Raw genomic sequence first — 18,082 nt, 5'->3', positions numbered from 1 at the left:
TATCCCTGCTTCACTTAGGTACTGTATTCTCTTCACAAATACATACCTCTTGCTGACCAAGTTCGAAGTCCGTACTGTAAGTTACGGACCAAGTTTTTTTCCCATTGATTTGTGTATCAACGGGCAAAAATAAGGATCCGTAGCTTACAGACGGACCGAAAAACGAGGTTAGTGAGATATTTTCTGAGGTTAAGGAAGAGCTTTGAATATGTAATCGCATGAGGACAAGTAGAATTAAGGGTTAATTTTCACGCGTATTTTCAAAGTCTCGCAAATTTCACACAAACACAGATCGATAAAAATACCAAACCGTGGGTCCAGAGAAGTAACTTGCAGAGTAATTCTTACACTGAGTTTGACCTGTTTTTTCCTTCCATCAAAAGGGCACTGTTATAATCGTTCGGTTATCGTTCGTAGGAAGAAGCCCTAGCGAGGTGAAAGTACTTGGTCACGGCCATGAATAATCAACCAAACAAATGCGATCAAGCTTTTAGCTTTAGACACAAATAATCTTTTGCTACTTCTTGTAAGAAACCAAAGTTCACCTTTAAAATTTCTTTTGTAGCAGTAGCACTTGATTTCCTAGTACTTTTAGCACAAACAATCCTTCTTAAAAAGGCAAACTCCAACAAACCTCAAAGAAGTCGTTGTTGTCGTTGCACAAAAGGAAGAAACCAACTAAACGTAGAAATGGCGCGCTCAGCCAATCAGGAGCAAGTATTTTCGCCACACGACCTATCAGGAGAGAGTAATTTTGCCCTCGGTGAAAGCGAAATTAAGAAAAAATGCCCTCTGTTTCGACCAATAAGCATTCAGTAATTTCGCCTTCTATGTTATAACAAATTTAACGGGCTGTGGAGTGAAATACGGTCCCCCAAATTGACCAATCACACTGCGCGTACTTAGTGAGAGATATAACGATACATTTTACAAACTATTGAACTAGTTTTATATGTGTCACTTATTTCCACATCATTATTACCTTTATTTCTCTGGGAAGGTAACTCTTGTAATTCTTGTACAATTTGCACATTTCTCATGCGACTGGCTGGCTGATTTCTTTTCTACCTTAAAGCTTTCGTCACGTTGTTAATCCTTCATGAATTATTTCCCCAAATCGGTTGTCATTTCATGATCTTAAAGAACTGGAATATCCTACCACGAGAGCAGGGCCAGTCAAAGTCCTAGCAACCACTTTGCTGAGAACTGCTACGTAATTGGTCTCTCCATTTTGAGAGCTGCAGTGAAAATTAAAGCAACAGTGTTCAAAACATTTAACAAAGACCATCATCACTATATACAATACAACAAAATTATTAATGTGAGATAGACCAAGACTAAATAGCTTGCATTTCAACTTGCACTGATAAATGAGTGAGGTGAGCTACTACGAAGTTATCCATGCTACCAGACAAAAATGGAATGTTTCACAAGTGTTACAGCCAGTAATTATATATTAATGACTTACAATATGACAGGCACTCTTTGCCTGCCTTGTTATACGTTAAATTTTTAAAATTATGTTAAAATTTTATTTCAAAGTTTATTACTTGGAAACAGTTTAACTCTTTCCAAAGGCAAGCATTTGCCTTACCAACTGACCTAGCAAATTTAGAAAATTGTTAAAAGTACTGCGCGCAATCACTTTTATAAAACTCAACATTAGAGTGACCTGGAAGAATATAAGTTGGACACCCCTGGTTTTCATTCACACGAATGAGATACATCAAATTCAAGTTTTCTTTACAAGGGTTGCTGTGCTGCTTGATATCGCATTTTCTGCAAAATAGCAGCTGCTCCTTGATTTTCTCGCTGTCCTTGCATAATTTTAATGACAAAATCCAGGATATTCCCTCTTGTCTTAAGTGTGTGCAGGACAAAAGCATTGCGCTCCCTCTTCTTGGTAATGTTCCGGATCTCATCCATGTCATTACTGTCAATGATTTTGTGCTGATAAAGGTACTCACAAAGAGAAAGCACATCACCAATGTTGTCGAGAAGTGCAACATGACATGAACGTAATGCTGCTCTGTCCTCCTCGGGCATCGGTATAACTGCAAAAAAAAAAGGGAATAATCCTTTGCAGGCATCTGCATTTAGGTCTGCAAGAACGTCCGTTTTCTTTTGTTGTTCCATCATGATTGATAGAAACAACAGGAAAGAAAAACTGTCTTTTTTGTTAATACTTTGTTGAAATAAAAGTACTACAATGCAATATCAAACCAAACATAATATCCATAGTACTATTTTATGGCACTAGATTAAAGAAATCAGGGGTTGACACAAGTTAGTTGGCAACTGACATCCAATCATGGGCAATGCATTGACAAAACAATAGTTACTGGTATTTAAAACTGACCGGTTTTAGGACATAAATTATGTCCAACCCAATTGGGATTTTGTTGGCCACAGTTAACGTTTTCTAAGCATTATTCAATGTCCAGCAGCTCTACTGTTGTGTGATTAAAAGGAGCTAGCCGAGGAAAATGTTATTTTTAATGAGGATCAGTAAAGGTGCTTAAAGTTTCAAATTCGACACACACAAATGTTTGTAACGAAAGTGTGCCATTCTTGTGCATTTAAAGAGGAAAAAAGGTCCACTAGTAAAGTTAACTTGAACCCTCCATTTGTTTTAGAGAAGTAAAGAAAATTAGGGCCTCTCAACACCACCCAACTCTCGTATTTTAGGGTTTTTGACCAGTCGAGATCAGAAGTAAAAATAAACTTGCTATTTCTCTCACAACTGGTGAACAAAAAGGAAATTTAACTGAAGATGAAAATGTGCACAAAATCATCACTAGAAAATACCTGAGACTGAATCATACAGCCAAGGAGAAACACTTGCTTCATAGTACTAACAACAAATTGAAAAAGTACTGTTAATGAGCCAGTCGACCAATACATGTAACAACATGTCAACTACTCAGCATAGACTATCAGCAGGCTACATCACTAGGAAAATTTAGGTGTAGAAATAAAGTTACAAGAAAGGTCTTTTTGCCAATTTGAAAACTAGAGCTTTGTTGAGCAATATATATCATTTATTTATTGCTACAGGGTTTTTCTTGGGTATTGAGAAACGAAAAGAAACTTACTATCGTTATGTACCAGCTTACAAAATTGCTTAAAAGAAAGTAAAAGTCACTTCAAATAATTCTAAGTACTAACTACAGTTCTTCCTTGCTTCTGTGGCAGTTGGAGGCCTTATATATGTAATATAGATTTAAGAACATATTTCAGACTTACAGCAATAGGAAACATTAAATGCAGAGTTGCATTTCCAGATTGGAGCATCACTCGTATCTGGTCTTCATAAAGTTTATCAGTCCCCCCTGTGCATTTTACTAAAATCTTCAAGGAAAATCCTGGTGCAATGCGTTCCTCACTCTTAGAGGAGATTTCAGACAACAGCACTCTTGTCTGTAAAAGGAAAATGGTCATAGTTTAAAGACATTAACATAAAATGGTCCATTCATCTGGCTACTTGTCATTTTATTGCCAATTAGGAATCAATGATACGTCCAATGCCTCCAAAATGAGACTGGTTACACGCAATTATTATCTGAAACTATCCTGTTTCCAGGGTTTGCTCACAGAAACATGTTTGACAATCAAAGAAAAACGTGAATGCAGATGAACGACGAACAACAGAAGACAATGTTAAGTAAATTTCTGTAGGGTTTCAGATACCAAGGGAGTAACTGTTTGCTGCATAGCCTCTAGGGAACAGAACACCCAGAAAAAGTAACAGGGGTGATTTCCCTGAATCTTGAAAGGAACCAAGAGGGACCTGAGCCGACGAAAACAGTCTTTTCTTAATTCGTAGTGAATTTTGTTTGATAATAATAAATACCCTAAAAGGTAATCTACAACAAAATTCACTTTGGATTGAAACACCCAAAGCCGTACCAAACCAAAAAGTTTTAAGCGATTTCAAGTAATGATAATAACTATTTAATTATGATTCACTCATTTACTACTTCACTATTGTTTAAATGTGAGCCACCTTCCCATGCATAACCGACATACATTTGGATGTAAGCAGTTGTCTGAAAAATTCAATAAAGGGAGGAACATAATTTGAAAATGCACTGTAGTATTTAACTAGATTATTCCATACACGTACCTCAGTTGGACTGACGATTGAGAAAAACTGACCATCAACCACTTCAAAACTGACATGTAAATAGTTTGCAACTACGAAACGTCGATGGAGTGAGCATTTGTTCATGGTCTGGTGTTCTTCACCAAGTGGGAACTCTGTGCCATGGTGCGCAAGAGCTTCATTCTTTTTTATTCTCGGGAATACCTGCAATACAAAATTTAACATGATGTCAACAAAAAGGAAAGAAAGAAAAGTAAAATGATGGTTTCCTCAAACGTATACCAGTTATCTACCGTATATATAGTGGTAAAAGTCACCTTGAGGAGTTCATCAAATGGAAAGATGTAAAGTGCATGCTCAAGTTCATCCCTGGCAATGATTCCTCTTTTAAAGAGGCAGATGTCACATCGGGTGCGAGATTCGTGGATAGGTTGTGAATGTTCTATTAAGAAGGGAGCAAAAAATAAAAAATCTTCAGATTAAAGACATGTATAATGAATATACAGCAATGGTGCACTAACGATGTGTTTGGCAAACCTTCCGTTGTTCTTTAAACAGCACACTTGAACTTAGGGCTTCCAATTGCACAGATTAGGCGAATTATTTATCGATGCCTATTTTTAATCGACAACTTCATTGAATTGACAACTAGTAGTGATCGGAAATGCGTTTCCACTCGCGAAAAGTTCTGAGTTGTCGAAAAAGCTTGTACACATGTTTTGAAGGAACCTGGCAACTTGCTTGTAATGCACAAGTGTATATCATGGGAAAAAACAACGCTGCCAGAATGAACTCTAGTGCTCAATGATTTACTCACAGATTGGAGAAAGTAACTTGTCGATAACAAAACTGCCGCGTAATTAGTTCTCCTCTTCAAAAGGAAATCTACTTTGTTGTCGACTTTATTTTTCACCAGTTCTAGTCGATAACTTGCTTCACACACGAGATGTTTTGTCATCGATAACTATTTGTTATCGACAAGTAAAAAGTTATCGATAACAATTTGTCTCTTCTGTGGAGGCCCTTAGATTATCCCTAAGGAATAACGATAGCATGACAAATGCGGTTTAGTAGGCCATCACATTAATTGAATCAGCGTGTAGAGGATTAAAGCAATCATGTCTATTGATGACTCAACCATATAGCACAGAACATAAGTAAATGCTACGGAGAACGATGTAAATGGATTGCGTATCAGCATAACAATACTCCAAACCCTATTCTTATAAAAAAGACCGTAATCGTAACGGATGAAAATTGGTGAAACTTGAGTTCGAGTCAACCTCAGAACTTTTCCTTTTCCTTCCTGAAAACTGACAAATTGACCTTCGCTTAGCTGTTAACAATACTGAAGAAATACTTCAAATAAACACAACGCTTTCAGTATAAACAAATTGACCTTCACTAAGCTGCTAACAATACTGAAGGAACACTTCAATACTGAACAACAATACTGAAGAAACACAACGCTTTCAGTATATAAGACTGAAAGCCAGCGCAATTCACTCATACTATACACGATGTCCTTAAAATATGCCACTAGGCAAAAACAGTGATCAAATATAATAACATAGGCGAAAATAATTTTCAATTCTACATAAGGTATTTTGGATGAACTTAAAAACGCACCAAAACTTTCTTCACACAGCACACAGTAAGCTACAACAGTAAGTATCGCCATTGACGGCTACACTGGTCTATGTTTAAAAACAAAATCTTCACTTTTAAACAAACACTTCCATATTGTTACACTTGAGTATTGACGTCTTTTTGTTGCCTGAGGTCTCACATGGTGATGATAAATTTGATAGAAACTTGCGTTACGTACCTAGAAACTTTCCAACATTTTCACTGCCTTTACTTGAATTCTTTCCATCGACCACTCCGTTGTATAGGGAATCCCCTGAGTTTAAAACCCTTTCACATGCTTGCAGGGGAGTAACAGGACATTGCAAAGACAAGTGTCCAAAGGCTTCAACAAACGACTGCTCAAGTTCACCAGGGTATGTTCCAGGAGAACTTGACAATACCTCGCAGCTTCCAAGACTCGAAGGCTGCTCGGCCTCACCATCCGAATACCAATCGGCACAGTTTACTTGTGGATGTTCACAACGATCCTTCTCAAGAAATAAATCTTGCTCCCTGTCATCTGTGCTTCGCCGAACCTTCGCGTGGTGTGAATTGTTGTAAACACAAATGGAGTTACCCGACGTGGTAAGGGTTGGAGATGAAGAGACCAAAACTCTTGTGGATGGTTCAGTTATTGCCGTGGCTCCTTGTTCCTCATCGATTTCAAGATCGCTTTCCTTGTTGTGAAACCCATAGTCGCTTAGATTGTTTTCCATATCACAAAGATACGGCAGACTTAGAAAGCCCCTACAAACCTTCACTAAATGACCGCCATATTGCGAAGAGCGTCTGTTGTGATGGTGCAATTTAAAAGAATCTAAATTCAGAATGCAGTGCTCGATTTCCATTAGCCACTCAGGAGAGAGCTGGCGCTCACTCTGGCATGTGATTGGTTTGTATCAGTGGTTACGTCAGGGAATCCCCCACCAGCGATCTGCAGTTCCATTTCTGTTGGCCACTCAGAGCAGAGCTGGTGCTGACTCTGGCATGTGATTGGTTTATATCAGAGATTACGCTGGGGGAATACCCCGTGCCTCAAAGATTTAGAGTTTTCGCGTTCAGCGCTGTCTGCAGTTTCATTTGGATCGCTGATCCTGAAATAACGTCGTTGAATACGGCGATTTTGGAAAAGGTAAGTACCAAAATGGGCTTAACTGCAGAACACCCCGCCAGAGTCTACGCGGCAACGCAGTGAGAAAGACCACCCGTCCCCTCCGACTTGACTGTGGTCAATACAAGTATGACTATGCCTTGTTCTTCAGTGTGACCACAAAATGAACGTTCTTTCACAAATACAACGATTCTTTATAGTTTTAATAGACCAGTGAAGCTTCTTTTTCTTCTTCTTTCTCACCGCGTAGCCACTTCAAAATATACCTCGCGAAATCGGGATTAAATAGGAGGGGAGGGGTGGTCGCGTAGCGAAATGTTTTTGAGTGAAGAACTTTAGATTGGCGGGGTACTCTGCAGTTGCTCCTAAAAACGTGTTGCTGTACACTATTGCGCGCTGAAATACCAGGCTGAGTCACAAAACGCAAGCAGACAAATGCTTATGAGTGGAAAGGTTTCCTCTAATTTTAGTCCTTTTACGAAATTTTAAGAATACAGTTACGTATAAAGGTGTGCACTTTTCAGTCACTTGACGATACCTTACGTGGTTAAAACATGCAAGATTTACATTTGAAATAGTCATCATGTTTTGTTGCGAAGAAGCATTTAGAAGAACACTGTGGGGGGTAGCTGCAACATCCGGTCTGTAATTATCAAAAAATGTGCTTACTAAGCGCTTTCACTTTCGAAACGTCAGGGATTTTCCCGACTGAAACTGGAAGAGTTAAGCGTCACGTATGACTTTAATTTGGTTAATTGCATTGCAGACTGAAACAGGAGAGGATGAGTGTGTTGGAAATATATCTCCTATGCATGTTGGATTTTCATCTGATTTTTGCTGTAAGTATATGCACAGTAGCCACTAAACATTGATTACTTGATCGGTGTATGGTCAAAAGAGAATTTTCGGGCACTAGAGAGAAGAACCTTTTCTTAATGGGAAAATTTAACAACAGACCTAACTTAACAGACCTAACCTTGTATAACGGTTATATGGGAGAAAGCAAAAAAAAAAAAAAAAAAAAAAAAAAAAAAGAACAGTCCTCAGATTGCTTGGAGGCGAGAGCAAGTGGACAATGCCAAATCACAAAGCTAGATTGCTTTGTAATCTAGCCTGTGTAAGAAGCCTTTCCTTTGAGTTTTGTGCATTTTCGCTGTTTGAACGCGTGAAAATTGGCTCTCGTCCCAATATCCGCGAGGTCAAAAAGCAAAAAACACACAAAACCCCGAAGAAACTGCTTCACATGGATCCTTTATACGCAAGCTAAAAGCAGTCATGCTTAAGTCCAGGCACTCTTCTAAGGCTTGAAAAGATCTTAGTAACAAGCGTCAACAATCTGGATAATCGGAAAGTTTTGTTGTCACTGTGAAAAACGTGTTTGTTTAGAAGCTATTGCAAAACAATTCACATTATTGTACCCATGGGTTTAAGGCATAACCATTACATTTGCCTTTCAGACGAAGCGACGTCCAATGTCCTAAATCAGGAGAGTGAGGGGGGGGGGGGGGGGGGTAACCTGCATCTCTAATGGAAGAGAGCGAGGACAACGTTCCTCAATCGTGTAATCCCATAGATGGATACTTGACAGCTGCACGTAGTTAGAAATAGATAAATAAAATTTTTAGATAAATGGACTGCATTTTACACCAAGACAGCCAAGTGAATTGTGGAAAACTAGTAACAATTAATAATACAACATGGCAAACTCGACATTCTTTTAGATCTGTCCAGTCCTGAGGTGAAAACTGACTCAAAGGGTAACCCATGATGAGGTTAACTTATTTTTTTTGGTAATTTTTGTTTTTTGACTTCGCTTTTACGCAGGTTTATTCAACGTGTGCACCCAACGAGTTTACAGTTGAAGATGCATCAGGCAAGCTCTCATGTATGAAGTGTCTACGCTGTCTACCTGGGCAGGGCTTGTTTCCACAGTGTGGCGACATAATCAAACAAGGTGAAATGAAAATAGAGTGTAGACCCTGCCAGCTTGGGAAAACATACTCTGCAACAAATGACATTGGCTCCTGTCAACCATGTGAAATTTGCTCCGAGCATCAAACAGTAGTAAGGAACTGTAGTTTGAACTCAAACTCAAAGTGTAATGACACATGTAGCAGTGGGTTCTATTATGAGAAACTGACAGGCGACTGCCAGCCATGCTCATGGTGCTGTGGTTCCGAAAGTGATGTTAAGACTCAATGCAAGGACATGCCACCTTACCAACAGTGTGATGTCAACAACAAAAACTGTAAACCTAAATGCCGAAAGGGTCAGAATATTGTTGCTGACAAAAACGGTGGACATTGTGAGGACTGTAAAGACTGTCCCCCTGGAACTTCGCCATTTCCAAAGTGTGGAAGTGTAGTGGAAAGCACCACCACCATCAAGTGTTTCAAGTGTGCGGCAGGTGAAACATTTTCAGACGATTGGGGAAAAAGTCCTTGCAGAGCTTGCTCTAAATGTTCTTTTGGGCAAAAAGAACTGGTACCTTGTAATCTGACCAATGACAGAGTTTGCGGTGAATGTGACAAAGGCTTTTACAAAGATGACATTAGTAATGAATGCAAACCATGCTCTGCTTGCTGTAATGATAATAAAGATGTACGTGTTAAAAAATGTACTGAACAGAACATGCCAGAAAATCTACAATGCAGTTACACCAAGAGGGCCATCAGTGTGTGCCAACAACAAAGGAATCAAGAACCAACCCATCTAGAATCTAAAAGCGCCTTGGTTGTTTATGTTGCTGCTGGTGTGGCAGTAGGACTTGTAACTTCTGTTCTTGCAATGCTGTATTGGAAGTTGAAATACCAGCAAAAGCAGAAGAGGCTTTCAACCCATCAGACCCATCAGTCACTTGCTGAGTTACTGCCAACGGAAGAGGAGGGTAAGGCTTAACAATTTACATTAAGTTGTTACAGTGTGAGATGATAAATAAATAATTGAGGCAGGGTTGCTATTTATTTTAGTAGCAAAGTTAACTCTCGGTTACTATTCAAATCAGTATTAATTTTTCTCTTGAATTAACTACATGCCTTGTGGTTTGTAAAATGTACAATTAAGACTGACTTTGCTACTTATTTTGGTTTACCATGTTTACAGTAAGAAGATTCCATCAAAAGAGTAGTGATATTGCACTGAACCACCCCCTCTCATCAGCTGTGATCCTCCAGAAGCATATCAACCAAACACTAATACAAAAATCAAGGAAGACACACATGTATAACAAAGACAATTAACTGGCCTTGCAATTTCCTGAAAAAAAGTGACTAAAGATCCCCATTGTCTCCCTTTGTAGGGGCTCACCAAGCAAATATGGAAGAACCAACAGTATCTGACTGGCAAGAGACCTTATCTTTTCCAAAATCTGGTGTCATGCTCCAGTTTAGGGACAGAGAAAGTTTTCTTCAAGACGCCCAAGAGATTAGATTAGAAATTTGTTGGGACAAAGCTGCTGTTGTCACACTCCAAGATCATGAATGGCAACTTAGTCCAGTCATAATATTTCACCCTCGTGGGTTTAAACTATCCAAGCCGGTCCAAGTGAGGATACCACACAGCGCATTGGTGTTTTATAGTCATGGATGGAAAATCACTGTCAAAAGTTCAAGTAGTTTAAAAAATGATGCAATTGTGTGGAAAGACGAAGACATCAATGAGGTTCATAATAATGAAGTCAGCTTTCATGCAGATCATCTTCTTTGTTATGTCGTCGTTGGTACAGTTTACAATCCCAAACCAACAAAGAAGCGCTTTCAGTGTGCGGTATTTGGAGGCGAAGGCAAAGTTGGTGAGAACTATACAGCATACTTGTATGTGTTTGATGACTGCGAAGCATCACTGGAGGTATGGCACTTAACGTTGAAACGAGTTCCGATTGCTTGTCTTACATCTGTGAACTAATAAACCAAATTTGTAGAGCTTGAGGGTGGAGATATTAGAGGCAAATTTTGCATTTAATCACAACGGTGGAAAAACGTTTCTGCATGATTACCATCTAGCAGGAACAGCTTTCAACAAACAATCCTTACAGTAAATACAGTAGCTACACGTAGGCTTGTATCTGGGTCTTTGACTAGCAAAACCATTTTGTTTGTACATAAGATTTTGATGGCTTTTATTTTCAGTAGCACTTATACTTGTAACTTTGCAGAACCTAACAGATAGACATCTTGTATTGTATTTTGCAGAAAATCATGGAAACGGAGAGATCAAGCAATAGGATTCTATTGGGATCCATTCAGTCACTATATGTTGAGGCTGTACACGAGACTGATATTAAAATTACTGTTAAAGAACCTGTTGAAGGTTGGAATGTTGGACACATAAATCCTCAGGTAAGAATACTTTATAGTCTATCCCCTTCCACCCCTCCCCCAAAACTGGTGACCAAAATCCTTTATCTTGAGGTGAAATTAGGCACATATCTTGTGGCTTAAATTTGTCTTTGGATTGAAACTTTTGAAATCTGAGATTCGTTACTCTAATCTAAAACAATTTTTATTAAGCAGACAACAGCAAACTGATTTGAACATTTTAAAACTAAAAGCAAATTTGAATCATGGCATAACTGTGCTGAGAGTTACATACATACACACGTACATGCATACGTGTATTGAAGCTCCCTTTACAGGGCTTTTCAGCCACAATATATTAAAATTACAAGTAGTTTTAAAATTGCAAGTAGTAATAACTAATGAAATTAACTACCAGGGAAATAAAGATAAATCAATTATTTTTATATAAACAGCATATTTACAAGTCTCTTCTTAAAAGTACCAGAGTTCACTACTTCTTTGAGTTCTAATATTGCAGCTAAGTCTTTGCAAATTTTCAGTAAACGTTTATTATACTAGAAGTAATCACAGATTATTGGAGTGCGTTCGATTCCTTACATAGGACAAAACTTAGGTATGGTGAGCGCTTTCCTGTTCGTTTTAATTTGACTTATTTCGTTCGTTTTACTCTTTATGCAACTTTTCTTTATTGCAATAATCATCATCTTCACAGAATATTTGAAGTTTCCTTTCCAAATCAATAACCACAGTTTTACTGCTGGTTACCCAGCATGAATAAAGCAAACTTAATGGGCAAATAAAAATCTTAACTTTGAGGGTGAAGAAACATCTGGAACATGGGAGATTATTTCACTCTTCCACCCTGAAGCTACGAGATTAGGGGCAAACCCGAGTACGTGACAGATCTGACAGAGAAAAATTATAATTAAGGTTGCATGACATTTGCAAAATATTTTCGTAACGTCTTTAATCATTGAAGAACGTACTTTAACACAACACGGTATACTTTTATTTCTGCTTGCTACTATTTACTAACAACAAGATTTCAAGGTATTTCTTATACGCTACGCGAAAATCCCACTGTTATGAAGCGATAAACATTTTGAATGTGGAGATCTAATTAGCATAATCGGAAAGTCTTGATCTCAGATAACCAAATGCGCGTGTACAAGCATAAAAATCTGACACAGAAATAAAAATACTACCATAGGCGATCGACTATATATTTCCATTTGCTACTAAATCTTACTATTTATTAGCTACTAGAAAGGTATTTTTTATACTTTACGCGAAATTTCCGCCTCTAGGAGGCGATAAACATTTTTCAGGTTGGGATCTAATTAGCATATTGACAGTCTTGATCTCACAAGTATAAAAATCTATTGCTCGAAACCTCAAGAATTCAGAGAGATAAAAATGTTACTGAGACGGCACACTATTTGCTTTTACTTGCTACTACTCTTTACTTGCAACAAGAAAGATATTTTTTGATACTCTACGCGAAAATTTCGCTGCTATGAAGCAATACACATTTTGGATGTAAGCCCTGGATGTAAGCTCACTCTACGCGAAAATCCCACCGCTATGTAGCGATAAACATTTTGAATGTTCCGATCTAATTAGCATATTGAAAGCCTTGTACAAGCATAAAAAATTATTATAGAAACCTCATGAATTCAGAGAGAGAAAAACTGTGTGCTACCGTATTGTTCATCGCAAATGATCCCGTATATGTCCTTGTTCGTCCAAGAGTCAAAGAAACGAAACCTCTAAACTTGAGTTGTGAGACGAACACAGTCTGCTGGCCGCTTTACACAAACTCCAGCGAAGCACGAGGCAGAATGCTTTGCGCAACGAAATTGTCCTTGTTCGTCGAAGAGTGAAAGAAACAAAACCTCTAGACTTGAGTTGTGAGACGAACACAGTGATGGCCGCTTTACACAAACTCCAGCTAAGCACGAGGCAGAATGCTTTGCGCAACGAAATTGTGACGTCGTTCAAAATGGCGCTGAAAAGGTGAACGGCCGATCGAACGAAAAAACACGGGTCAGTTTTCGCCTTACGTGCACAGGAAACCTACACGATCACAGGTAGCCCAGGAGATTAGGAAGCGTTCTTCCTTCGTCGAACGCAATAATGGATTATACCTCAAAGAACACCAGAAATTAATTAGTTTATGGTGTTATCTTAAATTAAACCTCAAGAAACTGAAACAAAAGAAGACCTGTTGCTTATTTGATTCCTTTTGTTAATGGCTCAACTAAGAGAAGAGTAGAATCATTCATGCTTTCCTTGTGTTGGTTAATAGGTTTTAGGGAAAAGTCATTTGCTTAAATTCATGGAATCTCAAAGTAAATACAGAATTATGTCTCTGACATGACAACCAGTCTGAGTACACCAGAAAACATTATTATATTATATTTGGTGAAATTTGGATAATTCTTAGTTGGCCAGGGCAAATCAGGCATCACAGTCTTTTTCCTGTGAGCTCTTCATAACCACAACTTCAATTTGTAGCTAAATATTAGGAGCCAAAAACCAGTAACATTTTTATCACTTTTAAAATATAAGTCATAAGTCTCATTAAACTGCTTTTCGGAGACCTTTTAGTGCCAGAAATATTGACTAATGTTTATTCAGTTAATGCAAAACGTGATTCAATGGGAGTCTCATGCAAAATAATACAAGGGAACAACAACAAATTGTGAGTTGGTGTTAATGTTGTTTATGTCTCTATACAGGTCATAACACACAAGAGTCTGAAGGAATCCTACCAAACTATACCAAGATCAGAGATATTGTTTGAGCATGACAATGGTCGAAATAGAGGCTTTCTCTGCACATTTCAACTCACTGCAGATAATAACACAACCAAAATTACTGCAGTTGCTTCAATCAAGGAGGTGAGATTTACTAACACTTCTGCACCCTGCCCTGATGCCGGTAATGCTATTTATCTCTAAATAATATGAAAACGACCTCTATCATTTTTATCTAACTGACATGACAAGTAAACAACACAGCACTTTATTCTCGAAAGAACTCTGAATAAGTATGCTCCCTTTCACCTGTTAGTAACGTGCAATGCAAGCAAGCATCATTTAGTGTAAGATTAACAGAAAGTTTCCCACAGCATTGATAACCGTTCTTTATTTTATGAACAAGAGGTGAGACCATGAGAAACCTGAATAGCCAGTATCTGAAGCCCAGTTTAGCTGTTGTGATATAAAATTTTGCTAACTTGGACTACACAAAGGGTGTTGGCTTGACAAACTGGTTTTGTCTGTAGATGTCAGTCAGTCAGTCAGTCAGTCCACAGCAGTTCTTATACAAACTTTACCTGAAACAAACTTCTTTCATATTCCACAGGATCCATTTAGGAGGTACCAGGAGAGCTGCTCAGGTCAAAACCATCAGATGGTGACTGGAAGGAATCTGTGTGGTAAGTTTTTGCATATACATGCAAATAAAAACAACTAATAGTTACTACGTGACAAAAAGTTCAGTATAAAGACCATAGCCACACCCAACAGAGCCCCATTCAGAACTAGTGCCTGTGCTAGAAAAGAGCTTTAATATTCAAATGCTCCAGTGGCACCCCTTTTTCTTGCCTAGAGAAGTTCCAGGTGAGGTTATCTTATGGGGTTTCCAAAACCCTTCTCAAGAAAGCTCAAGATTTAATACGGAGTGATTGAAATGCCTTGTTCTAATTTCCATGTTTAGACATTCATGTTTAAACACTTATTCAAAAAGAGTCTGCATATATAATTTCCTCATAAACCTCATACTTGCATGCATACAAACACACCCACTATTGCACACTTGAATGGCTTGTTAAATGAGACAACTGACAGATATTTGTCTGACAATAATATTTATCTAACATGGTGTTGACAGCTTACACCTTATATCTTTCAGATCCTCTCATTACCAATGATGATAAGCCATCACTTTGTCTCCATGAACTTCCAAAGGAGGTGCTACATGCTGTATGCATGAAACTGAACCAGTCACTCAAAGGAATTGGTAACTGGCGACACGTGGGAGAAAAGCTTGGATTTACACATCAGGAAATTGAAGTTTTTAGAGAAGAGTTTTTGACACCTGATGGAAGTCCATGCACTGTAATGCTGCAAGCTCTTCAGGCAAAGTCACCAAAGCTCACTGTAGCAGAGTTTGTGAATATTCTTCAAATTCGAAAAATTCAACGATTCGATGTTGTCGACATACTGGAGCCTTATGTTTATGAGCTCATCCCAGAGAATAAATACTAGTAATAATAATAGTGGACCAATGGAAAATACTGTTCTTCAACTGACTTCTTTCAGACATAAGTTTTATATAAGCATGCAAACAAACAAACAAAAAAAATTTACAAATGTAGAAAGCCAAGCTACAACCATTGTCATTAATACATTCTCATTGGAAGGTTCTTTTTCCCTTGCCTCCCTCCCCTCCCCTTTTTCAATGTTGGGTTTACCAGTACATTAGTACATGTACGCACTATTGTCTTTGGAACCCACAACAATGAAGTATTAGGGGTGGGGGAAGTGTGAAAGAAAGACAGAAAATAAATTGTTACAAAATATTACATGTACAACACCTTTGAAAAAGGAAGTTTGATTCATGACCAAGCCTTTCAACAGCGATTATTGACTATGATTGTAGCAGGTTTTCCTTGGTTGTAATTTTTCAGTTCCAGTTATCTAGGTGAAATACCTCAATGATTAGAAACTAGTGAGATACTTACATCTAATAATTCAGTGGTTAGGCTTCCATTTACAGCTGTATACAAGTAGAAGAGTATACTCAGCACTCTAGTAGTACTAGTAAATGGTACTGTTCTTTATACAGTACCCTATTATTGGAAATCAACATTGTTATTGATTAACAGGGTATTTTAAAGTAACACAATTGATGTTAATTTAATTTTGAATAAATTTGGTTTGAAATGAGAAGGTAGAATGAAGAAAATTTAGCCTTCCAAATACCAGTGAAATGAAAGCCAAGGATGCCATGACTTGCGATTGCACAAGTAAACCAAAAAATGTGTCAATTAGAAGGTGAAATCTGCTAAACAAAAATTCTTATTGAACAGAAATTTTGACATTTGTGTGTTAATTTCAGAGATATGTCCAGATATGTATGTTAATAAAAGGCATGAACTGTACGATAAACATCACAAGGATTCTCAGTGTCAAATATGAAGTCATATAAAAATGACAAAAAGGTCTGTACCCAAATTCAGGGCTACAATCAGGGACAAAAAAATTACCAACCTTTAACCCTAGGTTTAAATTCTCCTTCTCCCCTAATGAAAGGTAGCTTCCCCTTCCCCCCTTTTCAATGTTGGAAACAAATAAACACACAGGAAGCGTTTTGAAACATTGTTTGGGGGGGGGGGGGGGGAGGGGGTGACTACAGATGAAAAAGGCGTTTTCATCCAAATACAAAATACCATGGTTAGTTTGAAAGCATAAGTTTTGGTATATTGTGTCAACACTTTTGTCCATGATTGTAGGTGCATTTCTGGTGAAATGAATTTTTGTCAATCATTTGTGTGTTAATTTTGTGGAAGTGTATTAATATCTTATAGAAGATGGTTAATTCACTATAATGCAAAGTTGAAAAAATAAGCACTCCAACAAAAATTAGTCAGATAAAACGCTTTCTTTTTCTACTCAGGTCTGCCTATTTTTAGGTTCCTGGATAAGAAATTCTCTTCCATAAATTGAAATTAAATTATAGTGTTTACATGTCTGAGATGGTCATAAGCATGAAAAGAGAAAGCTTGTAGTCACCTGCTCTAACATTCAGCCACAGCTGATTCAATGAAAGATTGATTAGTTTAGATGTTAATATTTTACAACAACATGTATATATTTACCATTGGTTGTCTGGAACCTTTCTGAAAAGCACTTTGGTGAGAGACGTTCCTGGCCATACATGTATGTACACTGTATTATTAATGGTTAATAGGTTAAGCATAATTAAATATCACAACAGCCAAATTGAACCACTATAATGACTGAAAATCTGGAAACTGCTTTAAAAGCTGGGTTAGGTAATCATTAAACTCAATAGTTGATAGTATTCACTAACAATCAATAGAAATGAGTAATTACAGACTAAACTGATAAAACTCAGTAAAAGGATCTGCTTTGCATCTTTCATAATGTTATTGATATCTCAATAACAGACATTTTTATCCATAAGGTTTTAGATTCATTGATGTATCTCACTTTTCTAATATAATTTTTAGTTGTTTAACTAAATTATTTCTGATTAGTTTAAGACTTATAACTTTGTAGCCCTGTATGTATTCAGGATTTTTATCTTTTTTTATTTTATTTGTGTTACCAATTTAGTGCTTTGCACTAGATTACTTGACAGGGTAATAAAGTTTACTACTACTTACAACTACTACAATGTGCAGTGGGAAAGTTGAGCTGAGTATCATCATCATCATCACCATCATTATCAGCCTTTAAACCACTGAAAGCTTTAATACTTTAATTTCATCATGGTTTGTACCTTGCTAAGAATAGAAATATGGCTGAGATACGGGGAGTGGGGGGAGGGACTCCCATATAAAAGTGACGGGGGTGATCGTCATACCTTTTAGGGGTTGAGGTACCTTTTAGGGTAAATGAGCCAAAAAAATATGGGAGGAAGTTAATGTCAGTCAACTGATTTGGTACCTCTTTGGGGTAAAAAATTGTTCGTAGCATGCATACAAGAAAGAATTCTGGTACCATTTTGGGGTTCTTTTCCAAACATCTGATGATCATACCCATCACTTTTATATCCCACCCCCCCCCCCCCCCCAGGGCTTGGATGTCACATTTCTAAACTTTATCATTTGCATACCCCAGTTTTAAAACTTTGGCTCTTTCTTGGTATGCTATAACCAAGAGATATAATTTCATAAGAGATTCC

At 37.7% G+C, this 18,082-nt stretch overlaps 2 protein-coding genes across 3 annotated transcripts; one reads left to right on the top strand and one right to left on the bottom strand.

Moving 5' to 3' along the window:
* Window positions 1–961: 961 nt before the first annotated feature.
* On the bottom strand, window positions 962–6,582 carry LOC146451538 (uncharacterized). Of its 2 annotated transcripts, XM_085099050.1 has the most exons (7): window positions 5,934–6,582; window positions 4,423–4,547; window positions 4,127–4,309; window positions 3,247–3,420; window positions 2,809–2,854; window positions 1,968–2,054; window positions 962–1,238 (listed from the first exon to the last, which is right to left on the bottom strand). In XM_085099050.1, exons 1-7 carry the CDS (start codon window positions 6,580–6,582, stop codon window positions 1,210–1,212), a joined length of 1,293 nt encoding a protein of 430 aa, XP_084955176.1. In that variant the 3' UTR covers window positions 962–1,209. The 2 variants fall into 2 exon arrangements, with proteins under 2 accessions (XP_084955176.1, XP_084955175.1); XM_085099049.1 differs by having other exon boundaries at window positions 962–2,054.
* A 156-nt stretch (window positions 6,583–6,738) lies between these two features.
* LOC146451537 (uncharacterized) lies at window positions 6,739–17,566 on the top strand. Its single transcript, XM_085099024.1, has 8 exons — window positions 6,739–6,866; window positions 7,612–7,684; window positions 8,670–9,732; window positions 10,144–10,691; window positions 11,036–11,182; window positions 13,885–14,046; window positions 14,513–14,585; window positions 15,062–17,566. The coding sequence occupies exons 2-8, from the start codon at window positions 7,628–7,630 to the stop codon at window positions 15,415–15,417; spliced, it is 2,406 nt and encodes an 801-aa protein (XP_084955150.1). The 5' UTR covers window positions 6,739–6,866; window positions 7,612–7,627; the 3' UTR covers window positions 15,418–17,566.
* The last annotated feature ends 516 nt before the right edge of the window (window positions 17,567–18,082 follow it).

Source organism: Pavona decussata, unplaced genomic scaffold (genome assembly GCF_977016875.1).
Source record: "Pavona decussata unplaced genomic scaffold, jaPavDecu1.1 SCAFFOLD_386, whole genome shotgun sequence".
NCBI lineage: Eukaryota > Metazoa > Cnidaria > Anthozoa > Scleractinia > Agariciidae > Pavona > Pavona decussata.
The sequence above is the reverse complement of the archived record's forward strand: the minus strand, read 5'-3'. Positions and strand labels throughout refer to the sequence as shown.